The sequence below is a fragment of the Rhinoraja longicauda genome, chromosome 34, assembly GCF_053455715.1.
Source record: "Rhinoraja longicauda isolate Sanriku21f chromosome 34, sRhiLon1.1, whole genome shotgun sequence".
Lineage (NCBI taxonomy): Eukaryota > Metazoa > Chordata > Chondrichthyes > Rajiformes > Arhynchobatidae > Rhinoraja > Rhinoraja longicauda.
The window spans coordinates 8933052-8955551 of record NC_135986.1 but is presented as its reverse complement, the minus strand read 5'-3'; the positions used below and the strand labels follow the sequence as shown (position 1 = coordinate 8955551).

The 22500-nt window shown below is 49.2% G+C and overlaps 1 protein-coding gene across 1 annotated transcript in view; it reads right to left on the bottom strand.

The window, feature by feature from the left end:
- Window positions 1-22500, bottom strand: part of LOC144609733 (phospholipase D2-like) — a 94344-nt gene that overhangs the window by 15894 nt on the left and 55950 nt on the right. Inside the window, 10 exon segments of the mRNA XM_078428242.1 lie at window positions 913-1047; window positions 2995-3044; window positions 5449-5562; window positions 7560-7648; window positions 10797-10901; window positions 15276-15389; window positions 16796-16914; window positions 18979-19156; window positions 20184-20372; window positions 21111-21221. Coding sequence (XP_078284368.1) covers window positions 913-1047; window positions 2995-3044; window positions 5449-5562; window positions 7560-7648; window positions 10797-10901; window positions 15276-15389; window positions 16796-16914; window positions 18979-19156; window positions 20184-20372; window positions 21111-21221 — 1204 coding nt within the window.

The window sequence follows — 22500 nt, the reverse complement described above, 5'->3', positions numbered from 1 at the left end:
CGGCGCTGCAAGCGCTGTAAGGCGGCAACTCTACCGCCGCGCCACCGTGACCTGTTGCTTTTTAATGTTATGAATGTATGGCAAATCAAACTCCTCGCGTGTTGCAAAACATACTGGGCTAATAAAGTATGATTATTACGATTATGATTGTGATTACGATTGTGATTGTGATTATGATTGTGATTATGATTGTGATTGTGACTGATTGTGACTGAGATTACGATTGTGATTTCGTTTGTGATTGTGACTGTGATTACGATTGTGACTGTGATTACGATTGTGATTGTGACTGTGATTACGATTGTGATTGTGACTGTGATTATGACTGTGACTGTGATTGTGACTGTAACTGTCATTGTGACTGTGATTGTGACTGACTGTGATTACGATTGTGATTGTGATTACGATTGTGATTACGATTGCGATTGTGACTGTGATTGTGACTATGATTACGATTGTGATTGTGACTGTAAATGTGATTGTGACTGTGATTACGACTGTGATTGTGACTGTGATTTTGACTGTGATTGTGACTGTGATTGTGATTGTGACTGTGATTACGATTGTGATTGTGATTATGATCTTCCTAAACTCCAGTGAGTACAAGCCCAGCCGGCCCATGCAGATGGTCCAAGGATCGGTAGCGACGGGTATGGCGGGGTGGCGAAGGTTGGGGTTGCCGGGCGTTGGGAGTAGCGGCGGGTTTCGTGGGGTGGCGAAGGTTGGGATTGCCGGGCGATGGGAGTAGCGGCGGGTTTCGTGGGGTGGCGAGGGTTGGGATTGCCGGGCGGTGGGAGTAGCGGAGGGTCCGGCGGGGTGGCGAGCGTGGGATTGCTGGGCGGTGGGAGTAGCGGCGGTTTTCGTGGGGTGGCGAGGGTTGGGATTGCCGGGTGGCGGGGAGCCTCCACTCACCGATGATCACCAGCCGGTCGTCGGCGATCAGCATCTTGCTGTGAATGTAGATCAGCTCGGTCACGGGTTTGCCGTCGAGCTCGGCATGCGTGCGTAGGCCGCACGCGGTCACGTAGTTCACCCACTCATCGCCCACTGCAAGACACGGGCGCGTCATTCCCCGGCTGCTCGTAGATGCCTCAGGGACAACTTACAGACCCGCGGACAGACGCACAAAACGCCTGTCCCGCTTAGTTTCTCCGGCGTTTTGTGCGTCTGTCCTTTCTGCGTGCTGTCTCTTCCTACGCATCACCCATCCATGTTCTTCATAGGCGCTGGCTGACCCGCTGAGTTACTCTCCAAGGTAGACACAAAGTGCTGGAGTAACTCAGCGGGTCAGGCAGCATCTCTGGAGGGAAGGAAAGGATAGGTCGGAAGGAAGGAACTGCAGATCAAAGATACTAGAGGAGCAAGATGGACCACTCCGTTGAAATCGCCTGTACTGAAGTGCAGTACGCAAAAGAGCGTAACGGCCGCCATTTTAGTAAGCAAAACCTGCCTCTCGCAGTGTGATCAGTGTTTTGGGGGAACAGCGTGTGTGATGATACCGTAAAGATGCAGAATATATCTCACCGGTCAACCCACAGATTTGTGTTATTTTTCTTTTTAAATGTTCCTGCAAGTTTCCGCCTACTAAAATGGCCGCCGTGACGCACTGCGGTTTTTAGGGTCGAGTGGTCTATCTTGCTCTGCTCTGCATTCTTTGCTGCAGACGCTGGTTTACACCAAAACACAAACACGGCTGATGCTTCGGGTCGAGACCCTTCTCCAGACTTCAGTCTCGACCCGAAACGTCACCCATTCCTTCTCTCCAGAGATGCTGCCCGTCCCGCTGAGTTGCTCCAGCATCTTGTGTCCATCTTGGGTTTAAACCAGCGTCTGCTGTTCCTTTCTGCACATCACCCATCCATGTTTTTCATAGGTGCTGCCTGACCCGCTGAGATACTCTCGAAGGTAGACACAAAATGCTGGAGTAACTCAGCGGGTCAGGCAGCATCTCTGGAGAGAAGGAATGGGTGACGTTTCGGGTCGAGACCCTTCTTCAGACTGATGTCAGGGGAGTGGGCGGTTGGTACAGAGATAAAATGTAGACGGAGACAGTAAGACTGGTCGGAGAACTGGGAAGGGGGAGGGGGATGGAGAGCAAGATCAAGTAGCCCTTGCTTTCTGGTCTTACTTTCTCCATCTACATTTTATCTCTGTAATGTCCACTCCCCTGACATCAGTCTGAAGAAGGGAGGGTCTCGACCTGAAACGTCACCCACTCAATAGACAATAGGTGCAGGAGGAGGCCATTCAGCCCTTCGAGCCAGCACCGCCATTCAATGTGATCATGGCTGATCATTCTCAATCAGTACCCCGTTCCTGCCTTCTCCCCATACCCCCTGACTCCGCTATCCTTAAGAGCTCTATCTAGCTCTCTCTTGAATGCATTCAGAGAATTGGCCTCCACTGCCTTCTGAGGCAGAGAATTCCACAGATTCACAACTCTCTGACTGAAAAAGTTTTTCCTCATCTCAGTTCTAAATGGCCGACCCCTTATTCTTAAACTGTGGCCCCTTGTTCTGGACTCCCCCAACATTGGGAACATATTTCCTGCCTCTAACGTGTCCAACCCCTTAATAATCTTATACGTTTCGATAAGATCCCCTCTCATCCTTCTAAATTCCAGTGTATACAAGCCTAGTCGCTCCAGTCTTTCAACATATGACAGTCCCGCCATTCCGGGAATTAACCTGGTGAACCTACGCTATGAGGCAGCAAGTCTACCGCTGTGCCACCGTGCCGAGAGAACGATACTGTCAGTGGAAGGGTCTCGACCCGAAACGTCACCCAGAGATGCTGCCTGTCCCGCTGAGTTACTCCAGCGTTTTGTGTCTATCTTTGGTTTAAACCAGCATCTGCAGTTCCTTTCTACACAGAAGGATGGACAGATGGCTTCAGTCCATCTGAGTCCATCGTGACTTAGTGAACTAACACAGGGCATGTGTTACACAGGAAGGTGTAACTGAATAATTATTTAATAGAAGAAAAAATACTTACTGTGATTTTTTAGACGCTCGACTATGGAATATTCTCCTCTGCATAAAGACCTAAATGAAGGGAAATTTGAAGTAGGAAGCTTAATTAGTCTTTAAACTAAGGGGATAATTGTACCAAGACAGCAAGGTTCATAAGCTCATTAGTGATAGGAGCAGAATTAGGCCATTCGGCCCATCAAGTCCACTCCGCCATTCAATCACGGCTGATCTATCTCTCCCTCCTAACCCCATTCTCCTGCCTTCTCCCCATAACCCCTGACACCCGCACTAATCTACAATCTATCTATCTCTGCCTTAAATATTTCCACTGACTATGGCCTCCATAGCCGTCTGTGGGAAAGAATTCCACTGATTCACCACTGAAGAAATTCCTCCTCGTCTCCTTCCTAAAGGAACGTCCTTTAATTCTGAGGCTGTGCCCTCTGGTCCTAGACTCTCCCACTAGTGAAAACATCCTCTCCACATCATCCAACTCTATCCGGGTTGGATGCCAAGGGGCATCCCAATGCCCAAGGGGGAGCCATCGAGATGCTGATCCCAGAAGACCAGAGAAAGGAGAACGATCCGGGGAATGAGTGGGTTAACGTACGATGAGCGTTTGTCGGCACTGGGCCTGTACTCGCTGGAGTTTAGAAGGATGAGGAAGGGGGAACCTCATAGAAACGTACAGAACAGTGAGCGGCCTGGATAGAGTGGATGTGGAGAGGATGTTTCCACTAGTGGGAGAGTCTAGGACCAGAGGGCACAGCCTCAGAATTAAAGGACGTCCCTTTAGGAAGGAGATGAGGAGGAATTTCTTCAGTCGGAGGGCGGTGAATCTGTGGGATTCTTTGCCACAGACGGCTGTGGAGGCCACAAGTCAGTGGACATTGTTAAGGCAGAGATGGACAGATTCTTGATTAGATTTCAAGATTTCAAGATCAATTTATTGTCACATGTACCAATTAAGGTACCGTGAAATTTGAGTTACCACCAAAGATACTAGAGGAGCAAGATGGGCCACTCCGTTGAAATCGCCTGTACTGAAGTGTAGTACGCAAAGGAGCGTAACGGCCGCCATTTTAGTAAGCAAAACCCGCCTCTCGCAGAGTGATCAGTGTTTGTGGGAACGGTATGTGTGATGATACCATTAAAATGCAGAATATATCTCACCTATCAATTCACAGATTGTTGTTATTTTTCCTTTTAAAATGTTTCTGCAAGTTTCTGCCTACTAAAATGGCCGCCGTGACATACTACGGTTTTTAGGGTCGAGTGGTCTATCTTGCTCCTCTAGTACCTTTGGTTTTTAGGGTCGAGTGGACTATCTGGCTCCTCTAGTACCTTTGGTTTTTAGGGTCGAGTGGTCTATCTGGCTCCTCTAGTACCTTTGGTTTTTAGGGTCGAGTGGTCTATCTGGCTCCTCTAGTACCTTTGGTTTTTAGGGTCGAGTGGTCTATCTGGCTCCTCTAGTACCTTTGGTTTTTAGGGTCGAGTGGTCTATCTGGCTCCTCTAGTACCTTTGGTTTTTAGGGTCGAGTGGTCTATCTGGCTCCTCTAGTACCTTTGGTTTTTAGGGTCGAGTGGTCTATCTGGCTCCTCTAGTATCTTTGGTTACCATACAGCCAGACGAAGTGAAAAGCAACAAGACACACAGCCACATAAAATAAAGTTTAACATAGACATCCCCCACAGTGGATTCCACATTCCTCACTGTGATGTAAGGTAATAAAGTTCAAGCATCTTCCTCTTTGTTCACCTGCGGTCAAGGCTGTTGAACCAACCACGGTCGGAGCTCCCGAACAGTGGATCATACGAGGACAGATTGGAAAGACTGGGCTTGTATTCACTGGAGTTTAGAAGGATGAGAGGGGATCTTATAGAGACGTATAAAATTATAAAAGGACTGGACAAGCTAGATGCAGGGAAAAATGTTCCCAATGTTGGGCGAGTCCAGAACCAGGCGACAGTGATTTGGCCTCCACTGCCCTCTGTGGCAGAGAATTCCACAAATTCACAACTCTCTGGGTGAAAAAGTTCCTTCTCACCCCAGTTTAAAACTGAGGTGAGAGGGAACTTTTTCACCCAGAGAGTTGTGAATTTGTGGAATTCTCTGCCACAGAGGGCAGTGGAGGCCAAATCACTGGATGGATTTAAGAGAGAGTTAGATAGAGCTCTAAGGGCTAGTGGAATCAAGGGGTATGGGGAGAAGGCAGGCACGGGTTACTGATTGTGGATGATCAGCCGTGGTCACAATGAATGGCGGTGCTGGCTCGAAGGGACGAATGGCTTCCTCCTGCACCTATTTTCTATGTTTCTATGAGTCAGGGGTTATGGGGGAAAGGCGGGAGAATGGCGGCCGGAGGGGAGGGAGATAGATCAGCCGTGATTGAATGGAGGTGTAGACTTGATGGGCCGAGTGGCCTAATTCTGCTCCGGTCACTTATGACGCTAAATTGCCGAGGGAGAGTCGTACCGGAATGTAAAATGGAGGATGGTCTGGATCGAGTTCCCATCGCCAGTTGTCAAATCGCCTTCGAAACCGGGCAGAAGTGGAATGACGATGTAGACACGATAGGTCTTGTTTGCCCTGTAACCGTGGGGAGAAAATGGCCTTTGTAAATAAATGTCATCCATATACTTAAACTCTCGTTTGTTTGTTTGAGGGAGGGAGGGGGTGGAGGGAGGGAGGGGGGAGGGAGGATAAGGGGGGTTGGGGGGGGGTGAAAACGTTATCCCTCATATATCCCTATTAAATCTTTCCCACGCCCTCTCACCTTAAACCTGGGTCCTCTGGTCCTCGATTCTCCCTACTCTGGGGAGGGAGGGAGGAGGGGGAGGGGGAGGGGGGAGAGGGAGGGGGGAGGGGCGAGGAGAAGGTGCTGCACCAATGCAGGAGAGGTTTGGGCCCAACAGGTCCACTTGGTCCAGTAGAAACAGAGAAACATATAAAATAGGTGCAGGAGGAGGCCATTTGGCCCTTCGAGCCTGTACGCACCGCCATTCATTGTGATCGTGGCTGACCATCCACAATCAGTAACCCGTGCCTGCCTTCTCCCCATATCCCTTGATTCCACTAGTCCCTAGAGCTCTATCTAACTCTCTCTTAAATCCATCCAGTGATTTGGCCTCCACTGCCCTCTGTGGCAGAGAATTCCACAAATTCACAACTCTCTGGGTGAAAAGGTTTTTTCTCACCTCAGTTTTAAATGGCCTCCCCTTTATTCTTAGACTGTGTGGCCCCTGGTTCTGGAGTCGTAGAGCCATACGGCGCGGAAACAGGCCCTTCGGCCCACCGAGTCCATGCTGCCCATCGACCACCCATTTGCACAATTCCCATTGTGATCCATAGGGTCACGCAGTGCTGAAACAGGCCCTTCGGCCCAACTTGCCCACACCGGCCCACATGCCCCATCTACACTAGACAATAGACAATAGGTGCAGGAGGAGGCCATTCGGCCCTTCGAGCCAGCACCGCCATTCAATGTAATCATGGCTGATCATTCTCAATCAGTACCCCGTTCCTGCCTTCTCCCCGTACCCCCTGACTCCGCTATCCTTAAGAGCTCTATCTTGCTCTCTCTTGAATGCATTCAGAGAATTGGCCTCCACTGCCTTCTGAGGCAGAGAATTCCACAGATTCACAACTCTCTGACTGAAAAAGTTTTTCCTCATCTCAGTTCTAAATGGCCGATCCCTTATTCTTAAACTGTGGCCCCTGGTTCTGGACTCCCCCAACATTGGGAACATGTTTCCTGCCTCTAACGTGTCCAACCCCTTAATAATCTTATATGTTTCGATAAGATCCCCTCTCATCCTTCTAAATTCCAGTGTATACAAGCCTAGTCGCTCCAGTCTTTCAACATATGACAGTCCCGCCATTCCGGGAATTAACCTAGTAAACCTACGGACAGTCCCGCCATTCCAGGAATTAACCTAGTGAACCTACGCTGCACGCCCTCAATAACTAGTCCCGCCTGCCCGCGTTTGGCCCGTATCCCTCCAAACCTGTCCAATTGTTTCTTAAACGTTGCGATAGTCCCAGCCTCAACTACCTCCTCCGGCAGCTCGTTCCATATACCCACCGCCCTCTGTGTGAAAATGTTACTCCTCATAAATCACTATTAAATCTTCCCCCCCCCCCCCCCCACCTCTCACCTTAAACCTGTGTCCTCTGGTCCTCGATTCTACCTACTCTGGGCATGAGACTCTGTACTGCCAACTGTGGAAACAGGCCCTTCGGCCCACCGGGTCCGCGCCGACCAGCGATCCCCGCACACTAACACTATCCTACACACACTAGGGACAATTTGTAATTTTGACCAAAGCCAATTAACCTACGAACCTGCACGTCTTTGGAGTGTGGGAGGAAACCGGAGCACCCGGAGAAAACCCACGCAGGTCAAGGGGAGAACGTACAAACTCCATACAGACGGCGCCCGTGGTCGGGATGGAACCCGGGTCTCCGGCCCTGTGAGGCAGCAGCTCTACCCGCTGCTCCGCCGTGCCACCATCTTGTCGCTGCGTTTCAATATCCGGCGCTAATTGCCCTCCTCGGTTAGGTCGGACACTTTGGGAGGGAGGTACCTGTAAGCTTTGAGGATCCTCTCCACGATAACGTCCCCGATCTGGTTGTAGACGCTGCGATCATCCGCACAAGTGATGAAGAACTGATTCTGCAGAGAGACACAAAGTGCTGGAGTAACTCAGCAGGTCAGGCAGCATCTCTGGAGATAGACACAAAACGCTGGAGTAACTCAGCAGGTCAGGCAGCATCTCTGGAGAGAAGGAATGGGCGAAATATGAGGTGCTGTTCCTCCAATTTCCGGTGGGCCTCACTATGGCACTGGAGGAGGCCCATGACAGAAAGGTCAGACTGGGAGTGGGAGGGGGAGTTGAAGTGCTGAGCCACCGGGAGATCAGGTTGGTTAAGGCGGACCGAGCGAAGGTGTTGAGCGAAGCGATCGCAGAGCCTGCGCTTGGTTTCTGCCGATGTAAAGAAGTTGACATCGAGAACAGCGGATACAATAGATGAGGTTGGAGGAGGTGCAGGTGAACCTCTGTCTCACCTGGAAAGACTGTTTGGGTCCTTGGATGGAGTTGAGGGGGGAGGTAAAGGGACAGGTGTTGCATCTCGTGCGGTTGCAGGGGAAAGTGCCCGGGGATGGGGTGGTTTGGGTAGGAAGGGACGAGTGGGCCAAGGAGTTACGGAGGGAACGGTCTCTGCGGAACGCAGAAAGGGGAGGGGATGGGAAGATGTGTAACTCTGCAGAGAAACATGTCGGGACAAAGAACTGCAGGTGCTGGCTTTCCAAAACAAAAACACACACAGTGCCGGAGTAACTCAGCGGGTCAGGCAGCATCTGTGGAAAACATGGGTAGGTGACGTTTCACAGAGTGCTGGAGTAACTCAGCGGGTCAGGCAGCATCCGTGGAGAACATGGATAGGTGACGTTTCACAGAGTGCAGGAGTAACTCAGCGGGTCAGGCAGCATCTGTGGAGAACATGGATAGGTGACGTTTCGGGACGAGACCCTTCAATGAGAGGAGGCCACTTCTTCAAGAGAGAGTTTTCAAGCGAAAGTTAGATTTAGCTCTTAGGGCTAACGGAATCAAGGGTTATGGGGAGAAGGCAGGAACGGGGTACTGATTGTGGATGATCAGCCATATTGAATGGCGGTGCTGGCTCGAAGGGCCGAATGGCCTCCTCCTGCACCTATTTTCTATGTTCCTAAGTAGGCATACATATAACATATATAACATATAACAACTACAGCACGGAAACAGGCCTGTCCGGCCCTACCAGTCCACGCCGACCATTCTCCCTGACCTAGTCTCATCTACCTGCACTCAGACCATAACCCTCTAATCCCCTCCTATCCATATACCTATCCAATTTACTCTTAAATAATAAAATCGAGCCAGCCTCCACCACTTCCACCGGAAGCCCATTCCATACAGCCACCACCCTCTGAGTAAAGAAGTTCCCCCTCATGTTACCCCTAAACCTTTGTCCCTCAATTCTGAAGCTATGTCCCCTTGTTGGAATCTTCCCCACTCTCAAAGGGTAAAGCCTACCCACGTCAACTCTGTCCGTCCCTCTCAAAATTTTTAAAACCTCTATCAAGTCCCCCCTCAACCTTCTACGCTCCAAAGAATAAAGACCCAACCTGTTCAACCTCTCTCTGTAGCCTAAGTGCTGAAACCCAGGTAACATTCTAGTAAATCTCCTCTGTACCCTCTCCATTTTGTCAACATCCTTCCTATAATTTGGCGACCAGAACTGCACACCATACTCCAGATTCGGCCTCACCAATGCCCTGTACAATTTTAACATTACATCCCAACTTCTATACTCGATGCTCTGATTTATAAAGGCAAGCATACCAAACGCCTTCTTCACCACCCTATCCACATGAGATTCCACCTTCAGGGAACAATGCACAGTTATTCCCAGATCCCTCTGTTCCACTGCATTCCTCAATTCCCTACCATTTACCCTGTACGTCCTATTTTGATTTGTCCTACCAAAATGCAGCACCTCACACTTATCAGCATTAAACTCCATCTGCCATCTTTCAGCCCACCCTTCCAAAAGGCCCAAGTCTCTCTGTAGACTTTGAAAATCTACCTCACTATCAACTACTCCACCTATCTTAGTATCATCTGCATATTTACTAATCCAATTTGCCACACCATCATCCAGATCATTAATGTAAATGACAAACAACAGTGGACCCAACACAGATCCTTGGGGTACTCCACTAGACACTGGCCTCCAACCTGACATACAGTTGTCAACCATTACCCTCTGGTATCTCCCATTCAGCCATTGTTGAATCCATCTTGCAACCTCACTATTAATACCCAACGATTTAACCTTCTTAATCAACCTTCCATGTGGAACCTTGTCAAATGCCTTACTGAATTCCATATAGGTCCATACCTTGAGATTTCGCAATAGAGCAGGCAAAATGGGCTGGTTTATAACTGAAGACAGATACAAAGTGATCGATCAAAATCTACCAAAGAGAGACACAAAGTGCTGGAGCAACTCAGCAGGTCAGACTTGGCCTCCGTTGTAATGAACCCCACAGGCTCACCTCCCTCTGACTAAAGAAATTCCTCCTCATCTCCTTCCTAAAAGTGCAAAAAGGGCGGTCACGGTGGCGCGGCGGTAGAGTTGCCGCCTTACAGCGAATGCAGCGCCGGAGACCCGGGTTCCATCCCGACTACAGGCGCCGTCTGTACGGAGTTTGTACGTTCTCCCCGTGACCTGCGTGGGTTTTCTCCGGGTGCTCTGGTTTCCTCCCGCACTCCAAAGACGTGTGAAATGGTTTCTGTAAATTGTAAGTTGTCCCCAGTGTGTGGGATGGTGTTAGTGTGTGGTGACCACAGACTCAGTCTGAAGAAGGGACCCGAAACGTCACCCATTCCTTCTCTCCCGAGATGCTGCCCGACCTGCTGAGTTACTCCAGCACTTTGTGAATAAGAATGTAGGCTAATTGGCTCGGTATAAGTGTAACAATTGTCCCCAGTGTGTGTGGGATAGTGTTAATGTGCGGGGATCGCTGGTCGGCGCGGACCCGGTGGGCCGAAAGGGCCTGTTTCCACGCTGTACCTCTAAACTAAACTAAACTAAACATCCTTTAATTCTGAGGCTGTGCCCTCTGGTCCTAGACTCTCCCACTAGTGGAAACATCCTCTCCACATCCACTCTATCCGGGCCGGTCACTGTTCGGTGCGTTTCAATGAGGTCCCCCCTCATCCTTCTAAACGCCAGCGAGTACAGGCCCAGTGCCCACAAACGTCAGACGAGTTTACCTCGATGTATATGAAGTGTTGGCTGTCTCGGATTGCATGCAGGTAGGCATTGTAGATGGAGTTCTCACTGGAGCCTGCAGACCAACATTCCACCGAGCGCAGAATCTGGAACAGAGAAACATAGAAAATTGGTTCAGGAGGAGGCCATTCGGCCCTTCGAGCCAGCACCGCCATTCATTGTGATCTTGGCTGATCGTCCACAATCAGTAACCCGTGCCTGCCTTCTCCCCATATCCCTTGATTCCACTAGCCCCTAGAGCTCTATCTAACTCTCTCTTAAATCCATCCAGTGATTTGGCCTCCACTGCCCTCTGTGGCAGAGAATCCCACAAATTCACAACTCTCTGGGTGAAAAAGTTCCTTCTCACCTCAGTTTTAAATGGCCTCCTCTTTATTCTTAGACTGTGTGTGGCCCCTGGTTCTGGACTCCCCCAACATTGGGAACATTTTTTCTGCATCTAGCTTGTCCAGTCCTTTTATAATTTTATACGTCTCTATAAGATCCCCTCTCATCCTTCTAAACTCCAGTGAATACAAGCCCAGTCTTTTCAATCTTTCCTCATATGACAGTCCAGCCATCCCAGGGATCAATCTCGTGAACCTACGCTGCACTGCCTCAATTACAAGGACGTCCTTCCTCAAATTAGGAGACCAAAACTGTACACAATTCAAATTAGGAGACGAAAGAGGTGGTGAAATACATTATTTTAAGGTTCCTCAGTCTGAAGAAAGATCCAGACCCGAATCGTGGCCCACCCACCTTTCCCACCTGCACAAGTAAAGTCTTTAACCACAGTCCGTACAGAGTTTGTACCTTCTCCCTGCGTGTGTTTTCTCCGGGATGTTTTCTCCGTTTTCCTCCCACACTCCAAAGACGTGCAGGTTAATTAGCTTGGTGTACGTGTAAATTGTCCCTCGTGTGCGTGTAGGGCAGCGTTAGTGTGTGGGGATCGCTGGTCGGCGCGGACTCGGTGGGCCGAAGGGCCACTGGTTTCCGACCAGTATCTCTAAACTAAACCAAAACTAAAAGGGCACGTCTCGAACCAAGTTCTAGTTAACAATTCTAGATGCCCCCTTCTTGTGTGGAACGAGCTGCCGGAGGAGGTAGTCGGAGGAGATCGGACTAACGCAACGTTTAAGAAACAGTTAGACAGGTACATGGATAGGGACAGGTTTGGAGGGATATGGGCCAAACGCGGGCAGGTGGGACTAGTCTAGCTGGGACACGTTGGCCGGTGTGGGTGTTGGGCCGAAGGGCCTGTTTCCACGCTGTATCACTCTATGTAAAGGGGGCGTACAACGAGATCTGGGTGTCCTAGTGCATCAGTCACTGAAAGGAAGCATGCAGGTACAGCAGGCAGTGAAGAAAGCCAATGGAATGTTGGCCTTCATAACAAGAGGAGTTGAGTATAGGAGCAAAGAGGTCCTTCTGCAATTGTACCGGGCCCTAGTGAGACCGCACCTGGAGTACTGTGTGCAGTTTTGGTCTCCAAATTTGAGGAAGGATATTCTTGCTATTGAGGGCGTGCAGCGTAGGTTTACTAGGTTAATTCCCGGAATGGCGGGACTGTCATATGTTGAAAGACTGGAGCGACTAGGCTTGTATACACTGGAATTTAGAAGGATGAGAGGGGATCTTATCGAAACGTATAAGATTATTAAGGGGTTGGACACGTTAGAGGCAGGAAATATGTTCCCAATGTTGGGGGAGTCCAGAACCAGGGGCAATAGTTTAAGAATAAGGGGTCGGCCATTTAGAACTGAGATGAGGAAAAACATTTTCAGTCAGAGAGTTGTGAATCTGTGGAATTCTCTGCCTCAGAAGGCAGTGGAGGCCAATTCTCTGAATGCTTTCAAGAGAGAGCTAGATAGAGCTCTTAAGGATAGCGGAGTCAGGGGGTATGGGGAGAAGGCAGGAACGGGGTACTGATTGAGAATGATCAGCCATGATCACATTGAATGGCGGTGCTGGCTCGAAGGGCCGAATGGCCTCCTCCTGCATCTATTGTCTATTGTCTATTGTATATAAAATGTATACAAGCCTAGTCGCTCCAGTCTTTCAACGTACGACAGTCCCGCCATTCCGGGAATTAACCTAGTAAACCTACGCTGCACGCCCTCAATAGCAAGAATATCCTTCCTCAAATTTGGAGACCAAAACTGCACACAGTACTCCAGGTGCGGCCTCACTAGGGCCCTGTACAACTGTCCTGTGTGTGAGAGAATGTGTGTGTGAAAGTGTCAGTGTGTGTGTGTGTGTGTGTGTGTGACCCCAACCTCTGCTGTTGTCTATGCGTGTGTGTGTTTGTGCGAGAGTGCGAATTTGCGAGTGCCTTTTTGTATGTATGTGTGTATGTGTGTATGAAGGTGCGTGCGAGAGTATAGAAGTGTGTGCAAGTGTGAGAATGTGTGTGTGTGTCGCAATTGAGTGTGTGAATGCGTGAGTGTTTGTGCGAGGGTGTGAGTGTGTGGGTGGGCGAGTGTGCGACTGTGAGAATGAGTGAGTGTGTGAGCGTGAAAGAGGATGCGGGAGGGTGCACGAGTGTAAGTGTGTAAGTGTGTGTGAGTGTGTAAGCGGGTGTCACTGTGAGAGTGTGCGTGAGTGTGCACCAGCGCGGGTACGCCCGCGAGAGGGTGAATGGGAGAGTGTGAGTGTGCGAGAGTGGGTGTGAGCATTTTGAGTGTGTGAGAGTGAAGGGGAGGGAGAGTGTGAGTGTAAGTGAATGAATGGGAGAGTGTGAGCGTGTGTGTGAATTAGAGAGTGTGAGTGTGTGAATAGGACACAGGTTCAAGGTGAAGGGGAAAAGATTTAATAGGAATCTGAGGGGTAACTTTTTCCACACAGAGGGTGGTGGGTGAATGGAACGAGCTGCCGGAGGAGGTAGTTGAGGCTGGGACCATCCCAACGTTTAAGAAACAGTCGGACAGGTACATGGATAGGACGGGTTTGGAGGGATATGGGCCAAACGCGGGCAGGTGGGACTAGCGTAGCTGGGACACTGTTGACCGGTGTGGGCAAGTTGGGCCGAAGGGCCTGTTTCCACACTGTATCACTGTGTCTCCTTGACTCTCTGTGACTCTCTGGGTGTCTCTCTGTCTGTGCGTCTCTGTCTCTGTGACTCTCTCTCTGTGCGTCTCTCTGTCTCTGTGACTCTCTCTCTGTGCATCTCTCTGTCTCTGTGTCTCTCTGTCTCTGTGTCTCTCTGTCTCTGGGTGTCTCTGTGACTGTGTGTCTGTGTGACTCTATGAAAGGCTCTAGAAACATAGAAACATAGAAAATAGGTGCAGGAGTAGGCCATTCGGCCCTTCGAGTCTGTACCGCCATTCAATATGATCATGGCTGATCATCCAGCTCAGTATCCCGTACCTGCCTTCTCTCCATACCCACTGATCCCTTTAGCCACAAGGGCCACATCTAACTCCCTCTTCAATATAGCCAATGAACTGGCCTCAACTACCTTCTGTGGCAGAGAATTCCACAGATTCACCACTCTCTGTGTGAAAAAAAACGTTCTCATCTCGGTCCTTAAAGACTTCCCCCTTATCCTTAAACTGTGTGACCCCTTGTTCTGGACTTCCCCAACATCGGGAACATCTAGCCTGTCCAACCCCTTAAGAATTTTGTAAGTTTCTATAAGATCCCCCCTCAGTCTTCTAAATTCCAGCGAGTACAAGCCGAGTCTATCCAGTCTTTCTTCATATGAAAGTCCTGCCATCCCAGGGATCAATCTGGTGAACCTTCTCTGTAATCCCTCTATGGCAAGAATGTCTTTCCTCAGATTAGGAGACCAAAACTGTACGCAATACTCCAGGTGTGGTCTCACCAAGGCCCTGTACAACTCTATGACTCTATGAATGGCTCTGTGACTCTATGAATGGCTCTGTGACTATGAATGGCTCTCTGACTCTATGAATGGCTCTCTGACTCTATGAATGGCTCTCTGACTCTATGAATGGCTCTCTGACTCTATGAATGGCTCTATGTCTCTATGAATGGCTCTCTGACTCTATGAATGGCTCTGTGACTCTATGAATGGCTCTCTGACTCTATGAATGGCTCTCTGACTCTATGAATGGCTCTCTGACTCTATGAATGGCTCTCTGACTCTATGAATGGCTCTGTGACTCTATGAATGGCTCTCTGACTCTATGAATGGCTCTGTGACTCTATGAATGGCTCTGTGACTCTATGAATGGCTCTGTGACTCTATGAATGGCTCTGTGACTCTATGAATGGCTCTGTGACTCTATGAATGGCTCTGTGACTCTATGAATGGCTCTCTGACTCTATGAATGGCTCTCTGACTCTATGAATGGCTCTGTGACTCTATGAATGGCTCTGTGACTCTATGAATGGCTCTGTGACTCTATGAATGGCTCTGTGACTCTATGAATGGCTCTCTGACTCTATGAATGGCTCTCTGACTCTATGAATGGCTCTATGACTCTATGATGTTCAATACAAGGCCATTCACTCACCTGCACATTAGCAGGTACGCTGCCCGGTACCACAAAGGGCAAAATGTCGGCGGTGGTCCGAGACTTTGGCAAGAGATATGGGAAACAGGCAGGCTTGTACTTGGTCTTCACGATCTAAAATAAAAGAAAACTTGGATTAAAACTGCCCCGGTTTGCCAAATGCATTATATTGTCAGCAGTCTGAAGAAGGGTCTCGACCCGAAACGTCGCCCATTCCTTCTCTCCAGAGATGCTGCCTGTCCCGCTGAGTTACTCCGGCATTTTGTGTCCATCCTCAGTTTAAACCAGCATCTGCAGTTCTTTCCTACACTTACCACATCAGGGGTGAGGTTAGATGAAAGATAGACACAAAAAGCTGGAGTAACTTTTTCCACACAGAGGGTGGTGGGTGTATGGAACGAGCTGCCGGAGGAGGTAGTCGAGGCTGGGACTATCCCAACGTTTAAGAGACGTTTGGACAGGTACATGGATGGGACGGGTTTGGAGGGATATGGACCAAACGCGGGCAGGTGGGACTAGTGTAGCTGGGACATTGCTGGCCGGTGTGGGCAAGTTGGGCCGAAAGGCCTGTTTCCACACTGCGTGACTCACTTATGACTCTCAGCGGGTCAGGCAGCATCGCTGGAGAAAAGGAATGGGTGACGTTTCGGGTCGAGACCCTCCTTCAGACTGAGAGTCGGGGGAGAGGGAAACGAGAGACATAGAAGGTGATATGGAGAGATGTAGAAGAAATTAATGAAAGATACGATAATCAGGGAAAGGTGGGCCATTGTGATCCAGTTTAGTTTGGTTTAGAGATACAGTGCGGAAACAGGCCCTTCGGCCCACCGAGTCCGCACCGCCCAGCGATCCCCGCACACTAACACTATCCTACACACACTGGGGACAACTTAATTTTTGGCAAGACAAATAACCGACAAACCCGCACGTCTTTGGAGTGTGGGCGGAAACCGGAGCACCCGGAGAAAACCCACGCAGGTCACGGGGAGAACGCGCAAACTCCGTACAGTCGGGGTGGAACCCGGGAATCTGGCGCTGTGAGGCAGCTGTTCTACCCGCTGCGCCACCGTGCCGTCCTAAGAGATTGTTCGGCCTAGGTGGGGCTCGCAAGCCTGCTCTGCCGACTGTGGCAGCTGAACTGTCACCTTCGCCCTTCCATCTGGGGCGGTCACGGCGGTAGAGTTGCCGCCTTACAGCAAATGCAGCGCCGGAGACCCAGGTTCCATCCCGTCTTTGGAGTGTGGGAGGAAACCGGAGCAGGCTTGTGCGGAGTTTGTACGTTCTCCCCGTGACCTGCGTGGGTTTTCTCCGAGATCTTCGGTTTCCTCCCACATTCCAAAGACGTGCAGGTTTGTAGGTTAATTGGCTTGGTAAATGTATAAATTGTCCTTAGTGTGTGTAGGATAGTGTTAATGTGCGGGGATCGCTGGGCGGCGCGGACCCGGTGGGCCGAAGGGCCTGTTTCCGCGCTGTATCTCTAAACTAAACTAAGATCTCCGGGGGGAGGGGGGGGTTCTGACCTTGGTGAAGTTCCATCGCTGGATGAAGTGTCGTGCCACGTCCCGCGCTGCGCGACCGTGTACCACCACGCCAACGTCACGCCAGGGCATGCGTGGCGTGCAAACGCGGTCGATGAAATCTACGGGCAGATGACGGAAACGCATTAGATTCAACATTGTCAACAACCACCCCGTATTTTACAGAAACGGATAGAATTCTTAAGGGATCGGACAGGCTATTTATATTGTTATGGACATCAGTCAATAGTCTGTCTCCCGTGATGGAGACAGTGGGGAGATGTTGGAGATGGTCCAAGTAGAAACATATAAAATTCTTAAAGGATTGGACAGGCTAGATGCAGGAAAAATGTTCCCCATGTTGGGGGAGTCCAGAACCAGGGGCCACACAGTTTAAGAATAAGGGGTCGGCCATTTTGGACTGAGATGAGGAAAAACTTTTTCACCCAGAGAGTTGTGAATCTGTGGAATTCTCTGCCACAGAGGGCAGTGGAGGCCGATTCACTGGATGTATTCAAGAGAGAGTTAGATTTAGCTCTTAGGGCTAACGGAATCAAGGGATGTGGGGGAGAAAGCAGGAACGGGGGAACTGATTGTGGATGATCAGCCACGATCATATTGAACGGAGGTATCACAAAAGGCTGGAGTAATTCTCTGCCTCAGAGGGCAGTGGAGGCCAATTCTCTGAATGCATTCAAGAGAGAGCTGGATAGAGCTCTTAAGGACAGCGGAGTCAGGGGGTATGGGGAGAAGGCAGGAACGGGGTACTGATTGAGAATGATCAGCCATGATCACATTGAATGGCGGTGCTGGCTCGAAGGGCCGAATGGCCTCCTCCTGCACCAATTGTCTATTGTCTAACTCAGTGGGTCAGGCAGCATCTCAGGAGAGAAGGAATGGGTGACGTTTTGGGTCGAGACCCTTTGTCGCCCATTCCTTCTCTCCCGAGATGCTGCCTGACCTGCTGAGTTATTCCAGCATTTTGTGAATAAATACCTTCGATTTGTACCAGCATCTGAACTAAAAGTCTGTAGTCTCTTTTTTTGCTCTGGTTTATTTCCGTTTATCTCGTTGTACTTGTACAATGACAATAAAAGATATTGTATTGTATTTTCACCTACATGTTTAGACCGTAATGTTGTATCCTTATTGTTCAGATGTGTTTATGCCAATAAACTTATTCATTCATTCACTATTAAACTGAACTGTATAACAAAATAACTGCAGATGCTGGTACAAATCGAAGGTATTTAATTCACAAAATGCTGGAGTAACTCAGCGGGTCAGGCAGCATCTCGGGAGAGAAGGGATGGGTGACATTTCGGGTCGAGACCCTTCTTCAGACTGATGTCAGGGGGGCGGGACAAAGGAAGGATATAGGTGGAGACAGGAAGATAGAGGGAGATCTGGGAAGGAGGAGGGGAAGAGAGGGACAGAGGAACTATCTAAAGTTGGAGAAGTCGATGTTCATACCACTGGGCTGCAAGCTGCCCAGGCGAAATATGAGGTGCTGTTCCTCCAATTTTCGGTGGGCCTCACTATGGCACTGGAGGAGGCCCATGACAGAAAGGTCAGACTGGGAGTGGGAGGGGGAGTTGAAGTGCTGAGCCACCAGGAGATCAGTTTGGCCAACGCATACCGAGCGCAGGTGTTGAGCGAAGCGATGCGCTTGGTTTCGCCGATGTAAAGAAGTTGACATCTAGAGCAGCGGATGCAATAGATGAGGTTGGAGGAGGTGCAGGTGAACCTCTGTCTCACCTGAAAAGACTGTTTAGGTCCTTGGATGGAGTTGAGGGGGGAGGTAAAGGGACAGGTGTTGCTTATTGTTTTGATGTGTTTATGCTTTATTCTTAATTGTTAACTGTATGTTTTGTGTTGTCATTTGTGAGCGGAGCACAAAGGCACATTCCTTGTGTGTGCTCATGCTTGGCCAATAAACCTATTCATTCATCAGTCTGAAGATGGGTCTCGACCCGAAACGTCACCCATTCCTTCTCTCCCGAGATGCTGCCCGACCCGCTGAGTTACTCCAGCACTTTGTGAATAAGAAACTTATTCATTCATTCACTATTAAACTGAACTGAATCAGTCTGAAGAAGAATCCAAAATGTCGCCCGTTCCTTCCCTCCAGAGATGCTGCCCGTCCCGCTGAGTTACTCCGGCGTTGCGTGTGTCAGCCCCCTCACCTTCAAATGGTTTGTCGAGTTGCACCCAATCCTTCTTGATGAAGTTGCAGTAGTCCTTCCCGAGCCAGATCTTCCCATCCACGTTGCACTCTGTGGACTCGGCCTGTCCATGAGATTGACTGTCCCTCTCCCCCTTGTCCCCGGTTCCATCCGTATCATCCTGCTCCTCCTGGCTTCTCTGCATGGTTTTGTTAAAGGTAAAAAAATGTATTCAATTATTTAAAAATTATACTTACAATACAATAAAACACCACCATAATACAAGACGAACAGGCACATTAAAGGAACTACGTAGAAAATAGTGCAGGAGGAGGCCATTCGGCCCTTCGAGCCTGTTCGCACCGCCATTCATTGTGATCATGGCTGATCATCCACAATCAGTAACCCGTGCCTGCCTTCTCCCCATACCCCTTGATTCCACTAGCCCCTAGAGCTCTATCTAACTCTTTCTTAAATCCATCCAGTGATTTGGCCTCCACTCCAGTCTAAAACTACCGTCCAAAACTCGTGTCCAAAACTCGATCCAAAACTCCCGTCTAAACTCCCGTCCTGGGCGGTCACGGTGGCGCAGCGGTAGAGTTGCCGCCTCACAGCGAATCCAGCGCCGGAAACTCGGGTTCGATCCTGACTACGGGCGCCGTCTGTACGGAGTTTGTACATTCTCCCCGTGACCTGCGTGGGTTTTCTCCGAGATCTTCGGTTTCCTCCCACACTCCAAAGACATGCGGGTTTGTAGGTTAATTGGCTGGGCAAATGTAAAAATTGTCACTAGTGTGTGTAGGATAGTATTAGTGTGCGGGGATCGCTGGGCGGCTCGGACTTGGTGGGCCGAAGGGCCTGTTTCCGCGCTGTATCTCGATATATTTAAAAAACTCCCGTCCAAAACTCCTGTCCAAAACTCCCGTCTAAAACTCGATCCAAAACTCCCGTCTAAAACTCGATCCAAAACTCCCGTCTAAAACTCGATCCAAAACTCCCGTCTAAAACTCGATCCAAAACTCCCGTCCAAAACTCCTGTCTTAAACTCCCGTCCAAAACTCGATCCAAAACTCCCGTCTAAAACTCGATCCAAAACTTGATCTATAGGTTAAGCTAGAACTAAACATGAACTGGTCAGGCGGTGGTGTGGTGCGGTGCGGCGTGAGGTACACCACTGACACTCATGGTTCCGGACACGATGTCTCCGCGTCTCGGGGATGTTTTACCGCGGTTTCCGCATGATCCACCTCCGCCTTGTTGCCCAGGTCTGCCAGCCGATACTCTTGGTCGTCCCAGCGCCCATACGCCAGGTCTAGCCCGCCCAGGAAGGCCACCGTCTGGTCAATCACCACCAGCTTCTCATGGTGGGCCCAGAGCAGAACCGTGGACGAGACGTGGTCAGGATGGCGCATTACCTGGAGGGGGGAGGAGGAGAGTGAGGGAGAAAGAGAGAGAGAGAGAGAGAGTGAGCAAGACAGGGTGGGGAGAGAAAACGGGGGGGAGGAGGTGAGAGGGTGAAGGGAGGAGGTGAGAGGGGATGGAGGTGGGGAGGGAGAGGGTAGGAGGGAGAGTGGGGGGGAAGAGAGAGAGGGGAGAGAGTTGGGGAGGGAGGAGGAGAGAGGGTAGGAGGGAGAGGGGGAAGGGGGGAAGAGGGGAGGAGGGAGAGGGGAGGAGGGAGAAGGAGAGGGAGAGGGGAGAAGGAGAGGGAGAGGGGAGAAGAGGGGGAGAGGGAGAGGGAGGGAGAGGGGGAGAGGGAGAGGGAGACAGTTACTCCAGCATTGTGTGTGTGTGTGTGTGTGTGTGTGCGTGTGTGTGTGTGTGTGTGCGTGCGTGCGTGCGTGCGTGCGTGCGTGCGTGCGTGCGTGCGTGCGTGTGTGTGTGTGTGTGTGTGTGTGTGCGTGTGTGCGTGTGTGCGTGCGTGCGCGCGTGTGCGTGTGTGCGTGCGTGCGTGTGTGTGTGTGTGTGTGTGTGTGTGTGTGTGTGTGTGTGTGCGTGCGTGTGTGTGTGTGTGTGTGTGTGTGTGTGTGTGTGTGTGTGTGTGTGTGCGTGTGTGTGTGCGTGTGTGTGTGTGTGTGTGTGCGTGTGTGCGTGTATGTGCGTGTGTGTGTGTGTGCGTGCGTGCGTGCGTGCGTGTGCGCACAGTTTCTCCGTACAGTGATGTTTGAGTGGAGGGCGAGTAGTGTCCTTTTGCTGTATTCACTGTTGATGCCCAGAGCCAGACCCAACTCCTTGTACAGCAGGATAAATATTCGCACTCCCTGCTCCTGAAACAACAAAGACATTCGAAGAAAGGATTATACCAACGTTGCCTTGAACACCTTCAAAAATCAGGGCTGGCAGCACGTTCCAGCACCCACCACCCACTGTGTGGAAAAAACAACTTAAATTGACTTGACTTGAATTGAAGTGAATTGAATCGAATTGAATCGAATTGAAGTGAATTGAATCAAATTGAATCGAATTGAAGTGAATTGAATTGGTGAATTGAAGTGAATCGAATTGAATTGAATTGAATCGAATTGAAGTAAATTTAATTGAAGTGAATTGAAGTGAATTGAATTGAAGTAAATTGAATTGAAGTGAATTGAATTGAAGGGAATAGAAGTGAATTGAAGTGAATTGAATTGAATTGAAGTGAATTGAATGGAAGTGAATTGAATTGAAGGGAATTTAAGTGGATTGAATCGAATTTAAGTGAATTGAATTGAATTGAAGTGAAATGAAGTGAATTGAAGTGAATTGAATTGAAGTGAATTGATTTGAAGTGGATTGAATTGATGTGAATTGAATTGAAGTGAATTGAAGTGAATTGAATTGAAGTGAATTGATTTGAATTGAATTGAAGTGAATTGACGTGAATTGAAGTGAATTGAATTGAAGTGAATTGAAGTGAATTGATTTGAATTAAAGTGAATTGAAGTGAATTGATTTGAATTGAATTGAAGTGAATTGAAATGAATTGAATTGATGTGAATTGAATTGAAGTGAATTCAAGTGAATTGATTTGAATTGAATTGAATTGACGTGAATTGAAGTGAATTGAAGTGAATTGAATGGAATTGAAGTGAATTGAAGTGAAGTGAATTGAAGTGAAGTGAATTGAAGTCAATTGAATTGAAGTGAATTGAATTAACATGAATTGAATTGGAGTGAATTGATTTGAATTTAATTGAATTGAAGTGAATTGAATTGAAGTGAATTGAATTGAAGTGAAGTGAATTGAATTGAAGTGAATTGAATTGAATTGAATTGATTTGAATTGAATTGAAGTGAAGTGAATTGAAATGAATAAATTTTATTAGCCAAGTACGTATACATACAAAGAATTTGACTGGTACTTTGCTCGCAAGAAACAACACGACATACAGTAAACATTATAATTATACACATCCCACACATCTCCAGCAGAAATCCCAGTGGTTTACCAGTGGGGAAGAGAGGGGGTTTAATTAGAGTCATAGAGTGATACAGTGTGGAAACAGGCCCTTCGGCCCAACTTGCTCACACCGGCCAACAGTGTCCCAGCTACACTAAACCCACCTG